Source organism: Phaenicophaeus curvirostris, chromosome 4 (assembly GCF_032191515.1).
Source record: "Phaenicophaeus curvirostris isolate KB17595 chromosome 4, BPBGC_Pcur_1.0, whole genome shotgun sequence".
NCBI lineage: Eukaryota > Metazoa > Chordata > Aves > Cuculiformes > Cuculidae > Phaenicophaeus > Phaenicophaeus curvirostris.
In genome coordinates, this window is record NC_091395.1 from 20,895,266 (window position 1) to 20,916,730 (window position 21,465).

At 41.6% G+C, this 21,465-nt stretch overlaps 1 protein-coding gene across 7 annotated transcripts in view; it reads right to left on the minus strand.

Moving 5' to 3' along the window:
• EPHA5 (EPH receptor A5) overlaps positions 1 to 21,465 on the minus strand; it is a 197,042-nt gene that overhangs the window by 37,255 nt on the left and 138,322 nt on the right. For 4 of the 7 annotated variants that reach the window (XM_069855466.1, XM_069855460.1, XM_069855462.1 and 1 more), the window contains 4 exons: positions 18,741 to 18,865; positions 16,056 to 16,215; positions 12,160 to 12,265; positions 2,686 to 2,751 (listed from right to left, as the gene is read on the minus strand). In XM_069855466.1, coding sequence (XP_069711567.1) covers positions 2,686 to 2,751; positions 12,160 to 12,265; positions 16,056 to 16,215; positions 18,741 to 18,865 — 457 coding nt within the window. The remainder of the gene's footprint in view (positions 1 to 2,685; positions 2,752 to 12,159; positions 12,266 to 16,055; positions 16,216 to 18,740; positions 18,866 to 21,465) is intronic. The other 3 variants (XM_069855461.1, XM_069855464.1, XM_069855463.1) reach the window with 3 other exon arrangements.

Sequence of the window (21,465 nt, forward strand, 5' to 3'; positions counted from 1 at the left end):
CACATTGTTTACAATAAATGAGCTTTGAGCATCCATCCCATCCTGAGCTGTTTGTTTACAGGAGGTTTGTGAGGACCACAAGGTTTTTGCTGACAAAGAGGTTAGGGCTCATTTCAGACTATTTATTCCAAGATGTTAAAGCAATAAGGCTGCATACATGTTGCAGGGCAGGACTGTGTTTTACCCAGAGGAACAAAAAAAACAGACATGGATCTGTCCATCCGGCCAAGAACCTGTCATTTCAGTGCATGTGTGCAGACAATAACTTATTCAGCCAATAATTTTATCCCAGATAAACAACACTGATACTGAGAGCCAAAGGCAAAAGTTCACCTCTAGTGATACTGATCCATGTTCAGAATTTGCCTTTGTTCAGAATTTGCCTTGCAGTTCCAGAATATATTCAATATCACAAAACCAGGGAATACTCAGGGGACTGGTGTAAACCAAACAGCTTTTGTACTGAAAATTGTCTCCCATTTTTTTCTGTTCACTTTCTTCCTGCTTTTCTACAATGAGTTACTCAATTGCACTGGACCAAACTTTCAGCTGGATTTAGCTTGAAGCAACCCATGAAGGCTGGGAACCTGACTCATTTAACTCCCTCCATCTACTCTCAAAAGTCCTATAATTTGGCGAGTGGGACCAAAAGAGCAGTAAAAGGTCTTGACATGACAAGCTCAAGTACATGATATGAGCTCAGTTCAGAAGTACACTAGCTGACTGGCCTAAGAGGAACCAGAGTAGACTCTCTTCCTTAGGGCTGCAGGTTCACCATCTTCTCGGCTGGCTTTCCCAGTCCCTGCTCTCCCCCTCTACAAGGTGCCACTCTGCCTTCAACCTCTGACCTTGTATGCCTTATAAAGGAAGTTTCCTAATTCCAGCAGGGGTAATTTTAGCCTTTAGTCTTTCCTTGCCTTCACGCTGAATGACACCCTGCTTTCCTGAACTACCATCAAAACAATTGAAAAGAATTTAAACAAGATACCATTTTCCCCTCTTGCAGGAAGTTCCCACTGAAGTGATCTCCATAAATCTCTCTAAAGAGTTCATTGTGCCTTCCAACAGCACAGCCAATAGTATCTGCCTTGAAGTCACTTTTCTGATTCCTCCCTCCCAGCTTGCTGCCACATCAGTCTATACACAGCTTAGAAGGAAAACTGCAGAGGGTGCTTTCCAGGTCAGCCAAGTTTTCCCTATGTGTCTCTCCTTCACAGACACCCAGACACCCCTTCTCAGTCTCCTCTGAGAAGTATTTTCCATTGCTACCACTCTCTGGCTGGGGGCCTTGCTGAGGACATTTGAAACATGACTCCCAGTGAGGAACTCCTTGAGTACGGGTGGCACAGGTATGACAGACAATAGAAGTACTAGGAGATATTATTTTAGCGCAGTAATTGCCTAACTGATGGCTCACAGGAATGACCGCACATACCAGAAGAATATGTTGCAGTCAAACACTGAGCTCAGTAGCCTTCCTGGATAATGTTGTTCTTAAGCACTCAAAAGTCACAAACCAAACAAACAAATGAAAAACAAACAAACAAACAAAAAACCTCCATAACCCCAACAGGAAGCTTCAACAGAAAAAACAAAGGCTTTCTGCTTTAGGATCTTCAGGATCTGCATTTGCAAAATCCTCCCTGGTTCAGGACTCTATCAGAGCCAAAATATAGTACTAGAGGACCCAAAAATGGTCCATCTTGGTGACTGCTGTGCCCCACAGCCAGGGACTGCACCATGACACAGCTACCACCACACAAACCATCGATATCCTCCAGAAAACACAGTGGAAGAGTTTCACACCTCTTGCCTAGCTATGCTGCAAAATCTTCCTGGTTTTAAAATGTACCTGGGATGTCTCAGAGCTCCTACGTTCTCAAGCACCTATCTGACGGGGATGGCAATTTCATGAATCTCCTGGGAGGCTTATGAAGATCTCTGCCTGCACAGACTACAGCTGATTCAGAGACCTAAACAACATTCCCTTTAGGGAGCAAGTCAACTCACATCCAGTTAAAACAGCAAAAACTAAAATCACTCTTCCTTTGATTAGTTAGAATAGAGGGGAAAAGCACAAGAGAGCAGAAACTTGGTGAGGCAGCCCAAATGGTGGCAGAACAGGGCAGCATGCAGCATGGACACGCAGCTCTTGATGCCTGCACAGATATGTCCGATGCTGCTGGAGCATATCATTAGCAAACAACATCATGTCATTGCTGCGTATGTCATACATTAACTTGTATGTCAATGACATACAGCTTGTTTTACTGACATGCACATTACATGCCACTAAATACCTTTCCGCTCCCACCTGCCCCCCCACCTTCTTTCTGCAGGCAGATTACCTCCTCCAGCCCCTTTGGGTGACAAGAAGCAGAATTTGATGAAGTGTCCAGCATGTGTGATGTTTTACTATGACACATGACATTGCTAGTGCGGTGTCTGGATTGATCACAGCATAACGTATAGGGGTTTTTTCCCCCTGGGGACCCCTGTTCTTGCTGGAGACACACTGCTTCAGGTCATGCTATTTCCAGTTGTTGAGATACACGAGCTGGGTGCAGAGATTGGATGAGTAAGTGATTTCCAGGCCAATACAAGAAAGGGAGGGAGAGGCAGACTGTGCACAGAAACGTGGAGGGAGGACATGAAATAGGAGCCAGCACGGGTGGGAACACTGACCATGTTAGGCTCGGATAGGCAACAGCACGCAGAGAAGAAGCCCACCCACAGCCATGATCGCAGCAACTGAAAAGCAAACAAAAAGGCCCAGGATAAGGAATAATCCCAGTGCCCTGGCAAGGTGCAAATACATTTGCAACATTTTCATATGCACTTCTTCCTTCTTATTGCAATTATTACTTGGACCTTAACACCCTAGGCTGCAAGAATTTCATGGCATGTGCTAGTCAGGGAAAAATTTCTTGGGGAGAGCGTATATATCCTGGTCTTTGCAAAGCAATTAACCATGTGCTTCCCATACTTGAGCACCACTGTTGTCATTAATGGGGCCACCCATGTGCTTAAACTTAAGCACCTGCCTCAGAGCAGGAAAAGTGACTTTTTTCCATAGGATGTGTGTGGTACAGTTACAATTTCCTTCAAAAACAAAAGCACACCCTGCTTTTGCAGATCCTTATGCATGTACTCAACTCACATAACCCTTTTTGGGTCTCCGTTTATCAGTGAAGCTTTGCACATACGTTACATATTGATAGACACAAGACCTTATGAGTCATGTGAGAGCACTCAGCTTAAATAAACTCAAAATACGATGAGTTGAAAGGCACTACTTGTGTCCACAGCTTGCCTTTGAAGGCTGCTTAGCCATTACTCTAGTATAATCAGAATATGGGTTCACCTGGCACCAGTCCATAACCCAAGGCTGGCCATACTTCAGTTATTACCCTTTATCCTTGTCAGCGAACTTGCATGGACAACAGTGCAGATATACTCCAGTTCAAGTCACCTGAAAATCTCACTCATCATTTCTCTTCAAATCATCATAACATGTCATTCTTGAAAAAAATTGTGCACGTCAGATTTTTATAAAGTGTAACTTTTAATGCCTAGTCACATTAAAATAGACTATTTAGACAAAATTAACATTCTGCAACTGCACTGCCTCAAATTATGATGCAAAATAACTTCAGGCTCGCAATGTTTTACAGAACGTATACTGGATTATGTGCTTATTTAAATTAGAACTGGTGAATAATGTCTCTCTAAGCTCCTTTTGCATCAGCAAAACAACTCGCTAGCATTTTCTAAACACTGATGCCAATATTTTTTTACTATAATTGACAATATTTTTTATTTTCATAATACCCCAGCTTCCGCAGTCACACTAATATGGGAGCAGCTCAGCCTTCACTAAACCTCTTCAGTGATCAAAGTAAACACCGGAGGTTCAAACCCCAAAAGCACACAAAGGAAACCTAAGCATTATACGTTTTGAGTCAATTTTGCTGTTTTCTGCATTTAACCTTGCAGAATTTGAGTCCAGGGAACCAGTCCATCTCCAGAAGATGACTGTGACTGTAATGACTCAGCTTGTGCTTTAGCTATGAGGCCCTTTCTCCATCCTTGGCATTTTCTGACAGCTGTTGCCAACAGACCCTTCCCATGCTCCTCAACATGTAAAGCCAAGGTTTTTGAAACAGCAGTTCAATTTACCTGAAAAGCAACCACTTCCTTAAAATAAAAAGTGCCGTCTGTTTTCTTAAAGAAAACCCTTCGAGCACCTCATCAGCGACTGGGCTGCTTTGAGAAAAAATCAGTTCCCTGCACTGAATGCAGAGATCTTCAAATCTCATTTACTCCCTTTACAGAGAGGAAAAACATGCTCAAGCGCAAGAGAAACATGCCTCAATGCAGACATACTCCTGCATGCCCATCACATAATGCTGTGCACTTAGGATCAAAATCCTCCATGGTGCAATGTTAAGGGAAATCTAAAGCTCTCAGAAACAAACTAAACTAGATCAGCAGACAACAAAATTCACTTGGCAGTCCCATAAGCACTCGGATGGGTAAGTGAAAGAACTGCCTGGCCTGAACCTTTAGGGAAAAGGGAGATTTATAACTGTTCATCTTAAAAGGATGGCAGATAATCTTCAGAATATAAAAATCCTGAGGCGAATAAATGTTAAACTCCAGCAAACCTGTCATGCACTCAAGGCAGCTGCATTTGGGTGCTGATGGCTTCTAGGAGGGGCAGAGTTTCCCCATCTCCTTGATCACTCAGGGCTTTCCTGATCTAGAAATTGAGCAACTGAAAGCAAACACTTTTCAGATGAGAACAAATACTGTGGCAGAATAAGACATAACTAATCAATGAAATATGCCCGGAACTCTCTGGAGTTTTAAGATCTATAACCAACAAGCTGGCCTGTATTGGGGAGCAGTCAAGAGTTGAACTGAGCGCTGTATCTGCAAAGTCTGGTCTAGCCTCACAATTAACCAGCAGACTATAAGGAGAGCTTTGTAGGGGCTGTCCCTGGCTCCAGCAGGTCATCAGGAGGCCCTCTGATCCGCTGCACATTAACAGATGGCACGTCCACATAGCAGTGAAGGTTATTGAGAAAACACCTGCAGTGTTAAATCCCCTTTGATAGGAAAGAACGAGGCATTGAGGTGGCAGCATCTCCAAAAGCCAAGCTGGCTTGAAACAAGTTGTGACTTCTGCTTTGAGCCCTGACTTCAAGGAAAGGGCTACAGATGGGCAGAGACAACATAGAGGAGCCTGGAGGTGCAGTGACACCTCCTGGATTTCTGTGGCCTGCTGGCACTGCCTGCTTCTTGGCTAGAGGTGCTCTACTGCTTTCAGGTATCTCAGGCACACAAAGCCAATGCTCCTCTGTTTCAAGCAAAGGTGACCCCCACAATGCCCAGGTGGTTTGCAAACCTAACTCTTCCAGAGAACAAACTTTAATAAAACTGTGCTAGGAGGACTTATCAACACCCTTGGCATAATTTCAAACACTGGGCTACATGCTTTGTTAATGAAATGTATATATATGATGGGCCCCAACAACAGTGCCTGCAATCAATGTAATTAATTTACCACAAATCTTCAGATGACCCAGAGAACATTTGGAATTAAACTACATTTCTACTGGCTAGATAGATCTTGGAAAGGCTCTGCCATATATAGCTGTGGCTTTTAAGAGTTATAAGTTGAAGATTCAGAGTCACGATAAATGAAAGCCATGTTTATTGCTTTTATTATGCTGCAATAATGGGATGTTTTTCAGAGGCTTGAAATTAGAGACTGAAATGCTTGTGGGTGCCTGGAAAGATTTTTCTAATTCTTCACATAGCCTTGAGCAATGGCAATAATTGCTTCCTGCATCTCCAGGTCAGGAGGACAGCACTACACCTAGCAACTTGTGAGTCAACATGCTTGCTTCAGACATCAGAACAGAATTACAAGCTGTGAACTGCTAGGAACATATTCCTACTTTGCCCAGAACTATTTGAATGTTTAAGGAGTCACCTCCTCTTCCTGTAAAGATATATCTAGTTCACATATTAAAGCATGTCTCTGTGCTCTTCAAGAATAACTGGGAATGCAGTAACCCAAGCAGATTATACCTATCCAGTCACTATGGGGAAGGACAGTAGTGCTTACAGGAAAATGAACTGCACTCAGAAAGATGTCTGGCATTATACTTTGCTATGTCTAAATAATAAGAAAGTATGGATAACCTTTTTTCTAGGTAAGAGGCCAAGTGCTTTAACATGGTGTTCCCCCAGGAGAGGTCACGCTTCCTATTTCTGGCATGCAAAGCAAGGTGAACATCCACATATTCAGAAGTGCTGAGGGTTGACAACTTGATTTTCTTCTTCAACCTCTACCCACTACACAGCCAAGAGAAGATACTGTAAAATCCTACTTTAAAACACTATTCATGCATGAGCGCCAGTGCTCAGCTGGAGTCTGAAGCTGCAACCACTGAAGTCAGTCCTCATTTTCAGCTTGAAGGCTAACCCAGTTCTCAAAACAGAAATGAGACTTGTACACTATCATCAAACACATCATCTGAATGAAGGCAAGGAGCCTTTATCACTGACTGCCGCCCTCTCCCACATTTCTAGACATAGCTTATGGCAACCACTTATCTGTTCACGACTGCCCTCCTGCCCCATTTCCTTGGTTGCTGCCACAATAACTCAGAAATGCTACAACCAAGGGCAACACCTCTTGGGCTTGGAGCTTAATTACAGATTTGGTCAACTCTCACCTCCTGTCTGGGTCAAAGTCATCTAAAGGCAGATTAGCCTAGGTTCCTAAGCCTCCTTGAAACTGTAGACTGGCTCACAGAGCCTGGTGTGTTTGCACAGAAGTACTAAGCTGAAAAGCGTTTAGAATAAAAAGGAAAAAAAGGTGTTGGAGCCGCCAGATTTGACAAGCTGGTCTAGGAAGGATACTAGGGATACGGACTACAAGCAGCAGAGTTCCACAGCGGCCCTGGGAATGCACCACCCTGTACAGAAGGGTGCACTGGAGCTCCTTTTTCTTAGAGGGGGATCCTACATACCAATGCTGCTCATCTCTTGGAAAACATATCACCAAAAAGCAAGAGGCTGTTAACATGATGGAAGTAGTAAAAATATTGACCAAAACAAAAGGAAGACCAGACCCTGTCTGTCCTCAGTGGATGGAAACTTTGACTTGAAAGAGCAATAGCTTCTCCAACAAAATCCTTCCTCTTGCCAGGTAAATTGCAGGGTATATTTGGCAGTAGGCAGCATCATAAAGTGGCTATAAATCATGGGAGACAATGTCCTGTAGGAAGACGGAAGAGCAGGCAATATGTAGAGATAAAAGCCCTTTAAAAAGTCACAACTAACAAAAATTGTGACTCATACTGGAAAAATTCTCTCTATGAAAAATGTTATCTACAAACTGTCTCCCCTTTCCTACGGAAATATCAAAAAAGCAGACTATTTTAAGCCATGACACATCTTGGAAAATAGGATGGGGGGGAGGTTGTGGAAAAATTCATCCATTTTGACCTTCCACATCACAGGAGGTTGCAAACACTGGCTCAGGACCTAGAATATACACCACAATCTTTTTATCCTCTTTGCTTCCTGCAAGTCACTTTTTACCAAGATACACATATTTACAGCCAAAAAGTAGCCCTCTGCCACCACAGGGGTTGATATTTAAAAGTCTAGATCAGCTGAGGTCAAGGATGGATAGTCTGGCGTAGAAGCCTCTAATTGCCAGTACCCAGGTGGTAAGATTTGTCTTTGCTTTATCTTTCAAAGACTAATTCCTTGGCAGAAAGAGATTTTCTATGTATGTATGACACAGAGTGTGGGGCAATTTTTTGTTGCTTCAAATCAGTTTATTTATTTATTTATTTATAGAACTCAAGTTTATTTATTTATATATAGAACTCAAGTTCTATAAAAAGTTCCCTCCATTTCTATGAAAGATCACTCGAGATGGAAAGGTCATCCATAATGGGTAGCTGGCTATAAATGCAGATGCATAGTACACTTCTTAGTTATTTTGAGCTGTTTTTGCAAACATGTGCAGCACTTACCTAATAGCATCCCCATTTTACCCTGTAATAGCCCACGGTTTTGTTTAGTGCTACAAAGCTCAAATGCTCGGGGGACCTCAAGGACCAGAAGTCTCTTAACATTCACCCCAAGACCCCATCAGATTTGCAAACAGGGTTTGGTTTGAAGGACAAAAAAGGGGGAACTGCAGTGGGTCTCCTTCCCAGGCTGATGCAAGTCTGGCTTCCTTCCTCAGTTTGTAGAAGAAACGGGCTGATACCACAGCAACTGTGGCCCCTTACTGCTCCTTGCAAGACAGAGCACAAAGATCTTTGTGACTGATTGTTCAACACACTGCAAAACAAAAGTCTGTAATGATTTTAGATTAATATATACTTCAGTTAAGAAGAACAATGACAAGCAGCATCTAATTCAAGCATTGCTAAGAAAGCAAAACTTACAGTCTTGTTCTATGTATAAAATGTATTGTGCTTTTGAGAAGAACATGTAGTCCTAACAGTCTAACAAAAAAGATAACTATAACTCCACGTTCTTTAATTCAATGCTTGTAGCTGGTTTGATAATAGATTTTTAATCCACTTTTTTTTTTCTGAGACGACAATGGCCTGATTTAGTGAATCTCCTTGATTTGTAATCTTGATTGTTATATTATTAATATGCCCTTGATGCAAAGAGTGGAGTAACTTTAAAAAGTGATCAAATATTTTGCTTGGTGTCACGTATGACCTTGCTCAGAGGACGCATTATTTACAGGAAGAGTTTTCCTGAGCATCTGCAAGTAAGTCAGCTCTGAAAGGCAGCTTAATTGTTTAGGGCAAAGTGCATTTAGTTTCAAATTCCCAGGAACCTCCAGCTTCAGACAAAGTGCTTTTCCACAGATGGATGCTGGCATGTGGAAATGCCACCATGACTATGCTCAGCCAATCTTTGGTTTAGGGCCAGCTGCCAATGGGAAATGCCATTCGTTCAAAAGAAGTGAGAAAAACAGCAGTGATACTTGAAAGCAAAAGGGGAAGAGGTGTGGAAACATCTGCCTCCGGGGATCTACTGGAAAACAAAAAGCCTGCAGAGCCCATCTAACTTCTGAGTCCTACAGCTGGGAAATTATTTTCTGAGCTGCTGAGAGCAGGAGACACCCCCTTCTCACTGCCGAACTGCTCTCAAGCTCCTGCTCATTTCAGTCTAGCACTTGGGAGGATCAGCACAGATATGCCATACAGCATCCAAGGGAATAATATTCTAATTCTGAGGTGCCCAGGGCCTCCCAGGGAGCCTGGGAGCAGCACAGTATGAGCAAATAGGAACCTGTTTGCAGGAGCTGGCCAGGCTATGCCCTCACTACTGCAGAGCAAGGGGTTTTTGTCCTTAGCTTTGCTGCTGGGCCATACCTCCTCTCCTACATTAGCAGAAAAGTCAGAGCCTGGACTTTACACAGCTTGCTTGGTGTGGAAAGCAGTTGTGATTCCAGCTGGAACAACACTTGGAGTTCAAAATGCCTGTTTTTCTAAAAGCAAGTAGGGGAAAGAATTCTTCCAGAAACAGGTCAACAGCTTCAGAGAGGGATTATCCTATGACTTGGAATGTATTTATTGTCCCCAAAGTGTCGCAGCAGGTAAGTCACTCCATGAATTTTCTCAAAGTCATACTCAAGGCAAAGCAGCACGACTGACACGTTTCAGTGGCATTTTTGCTTCTTCCCCGCAGAAGAAACATTTTTGTTTTGCTTTGTGTAACTTCAAACTGGCTGTCAGCTCTCTGGGCTCCTGGGGTTTATTTTTCTGTTCTCACAAATTACTCAATGCATTAGATAGGCTTTAAAATTCATGGGAACCCAAAGCAGTCGAGAAACTGTAGTTTTGAAGCCAACTCTCTAAGGATGGACAAAACATTGGCACTGGAGGCTTCTCCACTACCTCCCGCTGAGGGGTTAGTTTCTTCCCATATTAGATGAAGGGTTGAAAAGATCAAAATGGACCAAGAGTTCAAGTCCCTGTGCCTGCCTCTTCTCATACATCCAGCATGGCACCATGGAGAAAACTCCTAGGAAACCTGAAGCTCCCCGGGGTCCACAGAGAGAGGTATTGACTACACAATAGGATTGAGGCAGCGGCAGAGGTGGTAATAAAAGTCTGCTCAAAGGAGACAAGGGCTTTTATAAACATACACCAAGAGGTAAAGTGCCAAGAGGAAACACATTCTGGAAAGAACATTAAGGCAAAGGACAGAAAGACAGAACTAATGAGAATCGCTGAGAAATGGGCTTATGCTTTGCAACTGCTTGCTCAGACCATAGAGGGTAGCAGCAAAAAGGTGACCTGCGAAGGCACATGCTCCCCAAAGGGGTCCCAAGTACTTCCCAGCAACTGTGGGAAGAGCAAGAGCTGCTGGTTGCCACACAGTTGCCATTCCTTATGGCCACAGAGGGATATACATCACTTTACCTATGATTCACTCTCCTGAGACTCCTCATTGCAGAGGTGCCCGGCCACAGCTGTAGCTTTCCTACAGCCACTCATACACTCTCCTGTTTGCATCGATATAAACACACATCCAGGCTGTAGGAGGCCAAGGTCCCCAACCTCCCGCTCTGTGTGAAGAGTGTTTTTACTCAAACCCTGCAGCCTTTAAGGAGAGCCTTGAACTCCTGCCTACAGAGATAGGAGCCAAGTCTTTTTGGCTACAGCTTTCTGGTAGTCCCTGGAGTGAAAGGTTTGTAGCCATTCACCCATACACACACTGCTGCATGCTGCTCATGCAGACATGAGCATTTACTTCCCCATTTTTAAGCCAAACAAGTCACTCAAAACAGATGACAGGAGCTCAAACAGCTGAGCTGGAAGAGCCTGTCAGTATCCGACCTTGAGTGGAGATGAGTCTGGCAGCATACTTACCTTTTAAGTCAGGAAATAACTGTGTCCTTCCATGGATGTCTTATGCCTGGGGACAGAGCTGCTCAGCCTGGCTTGGATTTCATCACATTGTGTTCGCAGACTGATACCCTACCTCCTTTGGGAAATAAGACCCTCAGCCAACATGTTCAGGAACAGTGCAGTTCCTCTGCAAGTGTCTTGTAACTACTCTTAACACTCATAATATCCTGTAACTTGCACCCATCTTGCTAGACCTGAGCTTAAAACAGACCCATATCATGAAAGCAACTGTGGGTTGACAGGTACCTTGGAATCGTAAATGTTTACTTTGCAATGAAAATAAATGTAGCCTTATCAATAATTGCACCTCACATTGCTTTGCATGCAGAATGTTGCATTGTTTTATTACTGCCATTACAAACTATAATAATATATGTATTAGTATATGAAAAATACATATACTATATGTACTAGTACATGAAAAAAAACACCTCACATCCTGGCTGCTAGACAAATCTAGTGCCACAGTACAAACTTATCCTGATATGAGCCAGATTTTTCCCTAGTACCACAATCCCTTGCTCAGCAGCAAATTCCATTAACTTCCATTAGAGTGGTAAAAGGCAGTACAGCCCGGGCTTTCATCTCTTGCCTATGTTTAAGCACATGAGAAGTCAATGGGATCATTTGACAGTTTGAAGCCGAGTGACTTCCTCCATGGGGAGAGCTCTCTGTATAATTTACTAGCATGTGGGGAGCACATAAGTGTCCTACAAACGAAAAACAAAGTCCAGACCTAACCAAAAATTGGGGTGTTTGAGCATTTGGCTGGGTTTCTTCTTTTTATTTTCAAGTGTTTTTCTGAAGTGGAGTTTTCTCTGTAAGCAAAGCCCATTGCATGGTCTGAATGCAAACATATGGGCTTTGGGATATCCTATGTGTAATAACATGTTCTGCTTATTTTGAAAGGCATGTGAAAGAACTCCTCTGAGAATCAAGTCGAATAATGAGGGCCAGTCTATACAGAGATGAAAATAATAGGGAAATGAACTACATCTGTGAGTGAGCTTTTGCCATTTCTTCCTGTCCAAACAGATCAATCAGCCCACCCTCATGCTGTTCTACAGTGCTACCACTCGACAGTTTCATTCACATGCTGCTTTTGCCTAAATCACACTAATCAGCTGGTCAGATAAAAGTTGTTACAAAAGCTAGAGAAGTATAAATACACAGCTGCTTCTCTTACCTTCCACTGAGAAGGAAACCCATAACAACAGCCAGCAGAATGACTCCCACTGTTACAGACACAACAATTATAGGAATCTGGCTCTGGTCGCTGGATGCAGCTACTGCTGAGATGAGAAACAGAAAATGGAGATTAAGGTTAAAATAATGGTCAGCATTCACAACAGTCTATCTATTGAGGCTGCCAGTGAATTTTAAAGTCTTACTAGCTCATTTTTTCTTTTACAAGTTTGTTTTTTCACCCTTTGCTGTATGTTTCTAGTTTGGAAAGGAAATAGGTGGAAAGAAACTGAAACCACATACAAAACCAAGCCAAAAACCCAACAGAATCTTATTGCTGAATTCAGAAACCAAAATGTTGAAGAACACAGCCTTTGAGTTAGCAAAGTCAGGTTTGTCCTCCTGGGTTAGTTGCATTAGAAATCACGGGGATAAAAGATGAAAACCCAACAGGTTCCCATTTCCAGAGAGAACATTTACAGAATATTGTTAAGATCTCTGTGGTAAAGAGTGTTACCTGCCCTTCAAGAAGCTACAAACATTTAAAAACTAACTCCTTGTGGCAAGTATATCACATGGTCAGAAGGCACCCTCTGTTAAAGAGGAAGACATATACACTGTTTGGACTTCTTATCAGTGAAGGGAAATGGAACTCTCCTAGCTTCTGCTTGCAAAGAGCTCTCCTGACAAAAGGCAGGAGAGGAGTCTTGTGATAAAGATGCCAGCAGAAAAGCCAGGTAAGCTGTTCAACAACTGGATTTTGCCACAGGTTAAAGAAGAGTGGGTCAGTAAGATCCTGCAGCATGTAAAATAGAAGTGCTAACACCACTTGTATCTTGTTTATCTGCTTTGTACTGCAAGGGAAGGAGCCCATCTCTCTGCAGGAGTTTGCATGTGCGTTTGCCCAAGAAGAAACCAAAGCCTCCTCACCCATCCTTTAACTAAGCGAAATAAAAAGGGGTCCTTAGCACAGGACTAACTTTATGGAGCCTATAAAATAATTGAATATAGTCCCATATTAGTTGTAAAAAAAAGGAAGAAGAAAAGGTATGGCATTAAACATTCATAGAATCATCGAATCACCTGCAATGGGTTTCAAGTAGCTCTTCACATGGGAGCTCTCCAGTGCTCAGCAGTGAGTGGTGTGGACCTGCTACAGCAATGTAAATGATTTCAGAAGGACTGGCTGAGATACATTAAATATTTAATGTTAACTGCTCCAAAACTGTGCCATCATCCAGAGATTTTATTAGCCTCACAAATTTATGGAGGCTCCTTAAGATGATGTTTTATTGCTTTCTTGACAAAATAATTAAAAAGAAAAACATATAAAGAAGAACATTAAGCTGTGACTAGTGATTTTTTTGCACAGCTCGAGGGATGGGGAAATGAGATAAATTATGATGTGATCTATGGCAGCTAAAAAGCCTGACTTCATAAGCTGAGCTGGAATATTGCTGCCACTTAAAGCTGGGGAGAACTTAGATTATCCCTCCTTGGCTTGATGACCTGATCCCTCTCCTGCCCAGCTGACCAGCTGGATTAGCTCACCAATCCAGCCATAAACCAGTTTTTGGCAAGGTTAGTTTTATCAAGGCTAGATAAGATCAGTGGCATTTGGAAAGGAGAACAGCAGCAAGTGAATACACTCAGCAACAGCTTCCACCCAAATAAAGAACTTCTCCTGAAAAATGCAGCCCTGGCTACATCACATCATTTTGCAGAATTCCACATGCAGGCAGTGGTATGTAAAAAAACTCCAAAATTTGGAAGAAAGAGAAAAGCCCAAAACAAATTATGGCTCCTCCCCATTGCATTTCTCAGGCTCCTCATTCATACTTTCTCCAAGTGTATTAAAAAGAACTTTACAGAAACATTGTGAACTGAAAACAACAACTATTGTGTGGCCCAAACAATTCTGGAGGCTGCTTTTGATTCTCACAGCAGTCACTGAAAGGTTTTCATTCTTGAATCAAAATAATCTGCCTTGGCTGTAACAAGAGGTTCAGATCTGAACTCCAATGTAGCAGTGAGATTTCGATCTGTGCTTGCTTTCAGATTATCCAGGACATACACGAAAGCAGTGGGAGTCTGGTAACACTCCTGGCTTTAATATTGACTTTATATATAGCCTTGGAAAAAAATCTTCACTTTTTAGAAGCTTTTAAATGCCAGATGGAGCTGGATTTTGCAAGATACTGAGGCATTTCAATTCCACTAAGCATTTAAACATCTGGTTAAGTCCTGATTCAGCCAGAGCTCAAGTCCAACAGGCTCTCAGCTCCCAAACTGGGGGACCATGCAGTAGGTATTCCTCCAACTATGCTGGCGGCTCCTTAGCATCAGAAAAGTACTTACTTCTCTGCCTTTAAAATGCTAAAAAGACTGGGGTGCAAGTGTGACTAAATGACTCAAGGAGTTTAAACTGTTTAAGGATATTACCATGTGACATCCCTAAAAAAAACCTGATTAACATAAATACTTACATGATGGGCTTTATGGAAGTGCCATTATTTTTAGGTACCAAATGGCTCAAATGTGCATAAATTTCATGTATTATTTATTAATAGTCTGGAACATTGTTACTCAAATGACTCCATACTAGAAACTTTCCAACTGCACACACAATTTCCTTAGTATAAATATAGAATAATTTCTGGCATAATATGATTTTGCCGCTACTTATAGGGCATGATTAATGGTTAATATAATAAAAAAAATATTAAATAGACCATTCTTATTGCATTAATGTTTGCATCGTGGTGCAATTTGCACTGTATTAGTTCAATTACTGGCTCCACAGCTACATCTGCAAATGCATAATGATTCCTTTAAAATCTATTATGGCTTCAAAGGTAGCATGCATTGAAAAGATGACACAGCATCTTCTCAAAGATGCTTAATTTTAAATGAACTGGAGTAACAGTAATCAAATTGATGAATTTAAATTTCCAAGAAAAACATTCAGGAAATAATTTCTTTCCCACAGAAATTAAGTGTGTTTTCACCACAAAATTTCTCTTCCATGCAAACAGTATAAAAAATTAATTAGAGGCAGTTGTATAAACTGAAATAGACAGGACATACTTTCTGAAGGAGGAAAATTATATTTTAAATCTCTGAAAAAAATTGGTAATTGGGACAAAACAAATGTTCCTACAGTTGTGCCTTTACACAGGGCAAAGTGTAGCTATGTTTTGGGATTTCACACTGCCACATAATCTACTCCAGAATCCAGACCTGGAAAATGAGATTAATTTAAATAAATAAATAAATAGTAGTTTCAAACCCCACAAATTCGTAACAGGCTGAGCAAAAGTCCTGCACCTGCAGTGAACATTTTTCCCATTTCTGATCACAAGTCAAATTCCTTTCACTGAGGCTGTGGCATTGGCAGCCAACAGAAACAATCCTTCAAGTTGACAGGAACTTACACCCAAAAATGCTATTGCTGGTTCAAGTCTTCCCCTTGCAGAGAGGCACCATTTCAGGGTTTCTCCTTAGATGCAGATATTTAAGAGAATTCAGCATCTTCTGCAGATGGCCATTAAGAGGTGCAGAGGAGCAGGTCTCATCCCCTCTGTCCCTCCTGAGGGGAGAACCCTTGTCCTCTCTTTGGTCACTCTCATAAATACAGGATTTTTCTAAGCAGGCAAAACTATGAATTTCTGGAGACTGAAGACCTCTTGACTTCATTCCCCACCTCACCACATGAGTCAAGGAAGCAAGGACACCTGAGTTAGCCTGCCTGGTGCACAGTAATGATGTGCCTGATGTTTCCAAAGTCAAGGGATGAGGCCAGAACAAGGAAGAGCACTCTGCAAAGGTATCAATTCTCTGACTCGTTTCTGGTAACTGTTCCAGAGACATGGGCTGACAGTAATTAAAAGGACTTACACACTGGGCTGGTTTCAAACTCAAATCTTCGGCTGAAGCCACCATAGCCAGCAGCTGTCCGGGCTCGGATCTGGAAGACGTACGCTGAGCCTGGTTTCAAGCCATCTGCCATAATCGTCGTCTCTTTGGACTTGATGATGGTGTAACTTGTCTCCTGGTCCTTTTTCCAGCCCCCCACAAAGAACACAAAGGTCAAACACACGAATAGTGGCTCTCAGAGAAATAAACTCTTAATACCCCCACTCACCCACCCCTAGCAATGTTACAAAGGACGACTAAAATAAGCAGTTTTGAGGATCTGGTCCTAATAAGCCCAGTCTACTCCCTGCGGGCCCTCTCTGCAGTACAACATATGATATTTCATCTTCCCTTATATAACTAATGACTCTGGAGATGTGAAATAGGGTGGAGGGACTTTCCAGTATTAAAAGACAACATGGGAATCAAACTGGCAGCTGCAGTAAGGGCAGCTTTCCATTGCTTGGGATGTACATGGCCGAAGGCAAGGGAAAGGTTCATCCTACAAAGATGAATCCCAACATACAGGGAAGAGGAAGAAAGTCTCAGCACCCTAGGAAAGGATTTTAATCCATACAAAACCGACTTCTCAGTGATGCAATTAGGCCTAAATGAGAGTAATATATTATACATTCTACAACTTTATGTTGGCATTTCTAGAACGACAAATTAGACCTTGCAAAAGGAATAATAAACCAAAACTGCAGGCAAATACCTAATTTTCTGTTGTTCTTCTGGAGCAACAAACGTAGAAGATGAAAATTTACCAAAACAAATCTTCATTTACAACAGTTTCTAACGCAAAAAAGTTTCAGTTCTTTGATTAAAATTTTGCTCAAATGCTTGGTAATTACTTTTAGAATTATTTACTGTAATACATAATCTAGACAAGAGCTTGTAAATTAAGGTATACAAACTTGGAACCCTGTTTTTCATTCACCATATCCTTTCAAATCCAAATTATTATGAAGTAAACAGGTGTTCTTCATAATTCCCTTCAAAGACTGCTGCATAGCTCTGAGGATCTGAACTGATTTCTTTTTTCTTTTTTATTTATCAGGCAACTTTCCATGGACAGTAATATGCCTGGATAAGGCGCTGTGAATCTCCAACTGCAGGATTACAGACTTTCACATTGAAGCTTGTAGCTACACAAGACTGTTTTGGAGAAATACATATGTGCATATATATGCACACTTTTTTTGTTTTTCTTTTTAAGGAGTAGTTTCTCTTAAGCAATGTGATCTGACAAAACTCAGTTTTCCAAAGCAGATAATTCTTATACCTTGGAAATCAACACTGCAAATTTATCCTTATAAGGGGATGAAAACCAAGTGAACATAAATGAAAGTAGCAACAAATAAGAACGATGAATGATGACAGCCCAAATCTAGCTCAATGACTGGTTAAGAAGCAGTAAGTGAATATTAGGTCACATCTTTGCTTGTACATCAGCCCAGTTAGGTTTTCAATATACTGTTGACTTCTGCAAATATTTAAACACTTGAGTTTTCCTATGGAAAACACTAAGCTTTGCTATCAGCCCGAAAGAAATAAGTAATGAGCATGAGCTTGCCTGTAGCTACCTCCCTATGAAGGACTTGCACTTGAAGAACTATTTACTGAAGCTATTTGAAAGTAGTTCTGAACCACAAATGCAATGTTTTAAGCCCCCCCCCCTTTTTTTTTGAAAATAAAGTAAAATGAACAAATACATAATATTTTTTTGCTTTCATTACCTGCTTATTATCAAAGTATCTTTAAGCTAACCTTCCCAGGTCCTTCCATGGTAAGGATTTAGTGTACTACAAGAGTCATTCAAACAAGTTAATAAAAGAATCAGTACTGGACTGTTTGCAGCAATAGCATATACTAGTTCTTGCTTTCTGTTCATTATTTTTCTCTTGTTTTTATGTAGAAAGCCTGGCTGTTTCAGAAGATAAAAGCATACCTTACAATCCCAGTTAAGGCAAGAAAGTGCAATTCAGTCAACTCTTGCAAACTTGACTTTTGGAAATCTAATATTTCCAGAGAAACTAGGCTGCATGATTCAAAAGATGCTATTTAGACAAAGTGCACTTATACCATTTTCATTTAAACTGCAATTATTTTGCAGGAAAAGAAAAAGTTACCATTTGAAATGAAGACTAGGAGTGGCAAGTTTTGTAGGAAGAGTGTTTTCCATTAGACTGAGAGCAAGTGCTGGAAAACCAAGGCAAGATTGCAAGCCAGGATGCCCTTCTTCACATCAAAGCAGATATAATCTCTCCACAAAAACTTTCCCCTCTCCTTATACCATGGACACAAAATCAAGTAAGAAATTGAAATACCAAAGGCAAGGGATAGCCTGATGTTTCCAGGAGGAGACAGATGCTCAGTCCCCAACCTCTCCTATTTTTAACAAGTGAGCAGTCTCTACCTTAATGTGATAAGGCCAGAGAGGAATCTGACACACAGATTTAATGTATTTGTTCAAGAGAAGTGTCGCACTAATGGAAAACAACACCCTCATTTCAAGTCTTCCTAATGATGTACTGCAAAATCAATCTGACATTGATTTATGCATAAAATGACTCCATTCCCTTCCATGACTCAAATAATTATAACTAAAAGCAGAAGATAGTAAAGAGAAGGTACTTGGGATGCTCAGCAATCAGTCCGTCACACCTTTTCAAAATATTTGATTTCATATTCCAAGATGATGCCGTTGGGTCGATCTGGTTCCTGCCAGGAAAGGGAGATGCTATTTTTAGTTATCTTCCCTTTTTTCACACTACTGACTGGAGAAGGTGCTGCAAGACAGGAGAAAAACAGAACAGACAAAGCCCATAATTAGTAAGACAGTCTGCCCCACCAAAGTCAAACTCGTCAGTGCATCCTCAAATGCAAGGTGATCCTCAGCTACTGCAGCAGGGTGTTTTCACCTTGGTGTTATCTGCCCATTTTTATCACATGAACTTGCACAGATTTTCAGCAGCTGAGGATCTGACCAGCATCACCCAATCCAAGCAAAGTAACAACGTGAACCTCCCATCAGCAGCTTACGCATCAGCCTTGTATTTTCAAGCACTTTTCAAACACATCAACCCCACAACTTGCCTTTCAAATGTGTCAAGGGGTACATTATCAGTATTATGTATTGCTTACATATTGCTTTCTTTCAGTTGTTTTGAAGTTACGTATCTTTCAGAAGACCTCAGATTATGCGGGGTCCTTAACTATTTATTTTTTGGCTTGTGCATTAGTTAAAGCCTAGGCATCTTTCATTCCCCTCCTTCCAGAAGCAAGGAACAGGGTAGCAAAGGCTATTACAAGCTTTGTAATTCAGTTACTTTCCATAAATATCACTGGGTGTTACAGCTCACATAGTGATGCTAATTCCTTGCAAATGACAACTGTAAAAATTTTTAATGGCAATCACAATTTGAAGTTCCCAGTGTGTTTGGGGAAGCCGCAACCTGAAAGCAGCTATACCAGCTTTGCTTATTATATTGAGAAGCAGCCCTAAAAGGTTATCTGCCCTTTGCAGCACATGTGCACCAGAAACACACTTGACTGTTTTCAGTCCAATATCTGCAGAGACTTTTCAAGTTGTGGCTGTTACCACCCCTACCAGCTCCCTAAATGAAGTTGCTATGGGCAATGCAACCTAATGCTCCAGGTATTTCACATCAGAGATTAGGAAACAAGACAGAGTGAAAATATAAGGGGATCAGAGAAGTTCATAGTCTCTAATTTACAAGGCCAAGAGCAGCTTCTTCAATGGAAAAATGAGCCCATGTGTGGCCAAGGGCCTTCAACACTCCTTCTGGACAGGCCAGCTCTTTGCAGGGATTATAGGGGTCTGGGGAGATGCACAGCAAAGAGCTTTGTGCCTATATGGGGAACTGAGTGCATCACCAAATGACCACATCTTCCAAAATGTATTTGGAACTATACAAAAAAAAAAGACTTCTCATATATTCATGACTGGCTAATTATCATAATACTATAAAAAAAACAACAACCCATTAAGTAAAATAAAGACAAGAAACAAATTAATTTTGTCAGGTCTGATCTTCAGCTGAAAAGAGTGAGAGAAGATCTCCGCATAATTACCCCTGAACTGAAGGCTAGCAGCCAGCCTTCTCCTTTAAAGCAAGCTCCTGCATCTCAGTCTCTTTTCAGCCCCAGTTTTTCTAACAATTGTTTAGTAATCTCTTCTCTACTTAGCTCTCTGAGGATCCTGAAAGGTGTTGGCCATTTCCATACTGTTTTCTGCTGGTGAGTTGGCACCAAGCTGCATAGAAAACGCTTGCTCTTTTTAGCTGTGCATCCACCACTGTGCTCACAACTGCTCCACTGAGCAAGTAACAACCACTTCGATTTGAATGATGACCATGTTACTTATGTAAGCACTGCACAGTGATCACTAACAATTTTTCATCAGCAAAAATCACCTTACCCTTGGCTGATGCCCTCCACAATTTTCTGGGCCATGCAAAGGCAATAACAACCTCAGTTCAAGCTGCTAATCTGATATAGGACTTTCCATTAATTAATTCAGGTGCCCAAATGTGTTTTTCATGCTTGTGCACAGCAAGCTGAGTTGTGCATATGAGATATATGTTCCGTGCACATGTGTATGGTCAGATGTGTTAGCCCAGAGAAGATATAGTGAGTAGGGAACTCAGTTAAAATAGGATGAACTTCCCTTGCAATGCAAAGAGAGCTACATGGTTTTCAGAGGCACTGGAAAACAAGTTTCACCGTGGGATGGCAGTGCCAAGTAACAGGTGATTCTACAGCCCTAGTAAAATAAATGATACTGATCAATTCTTATCATGAACCACTTGGAAGCTATATATAGAGAATGGAGATACTCAGAAAAAGAGACCCATGCCCCCCGGGACTGTTCTCCAATGCCCTTAAATCCTTGCAATGCCTACCCCAGGCTTCCACAGCTGGCAGCAGAGGTGTGGCAGTATGGAGAAAGTCAGAGCTGAGTATTACAACTTTTAAAATTCCTATTGGCAAAAGCAAACTTGAAAAATGCAGCAAGGGGAGACCTCAGCCCTCCCTCACATCAAACACCTCTCAGGAGGGTGAAAACAATGCATTTTTCAGTGTCAAGATGGCCTGATCAAATAATGGACTCTTCATCCGCTTTACTGAGGTTTCCTGAAGTGTTTATAGGACTGGAGTTCACAATTGCTTTAAAAACAAAAGAACAATGCAAGTGCTCCTAAACTGTACTGCAAAAATCTCTTCTTGGGGAGTTCAAGGCAGTTCAGCTCTCCTTCATGCACGTCAGCATGGCAGAACACAAAATACACCAGCAACCATCCAAAAGCGCCCGTTGAACACCCTACTCCACTAAAATCGAGCATTCTCTCTAAACAGCAGTGTGTAA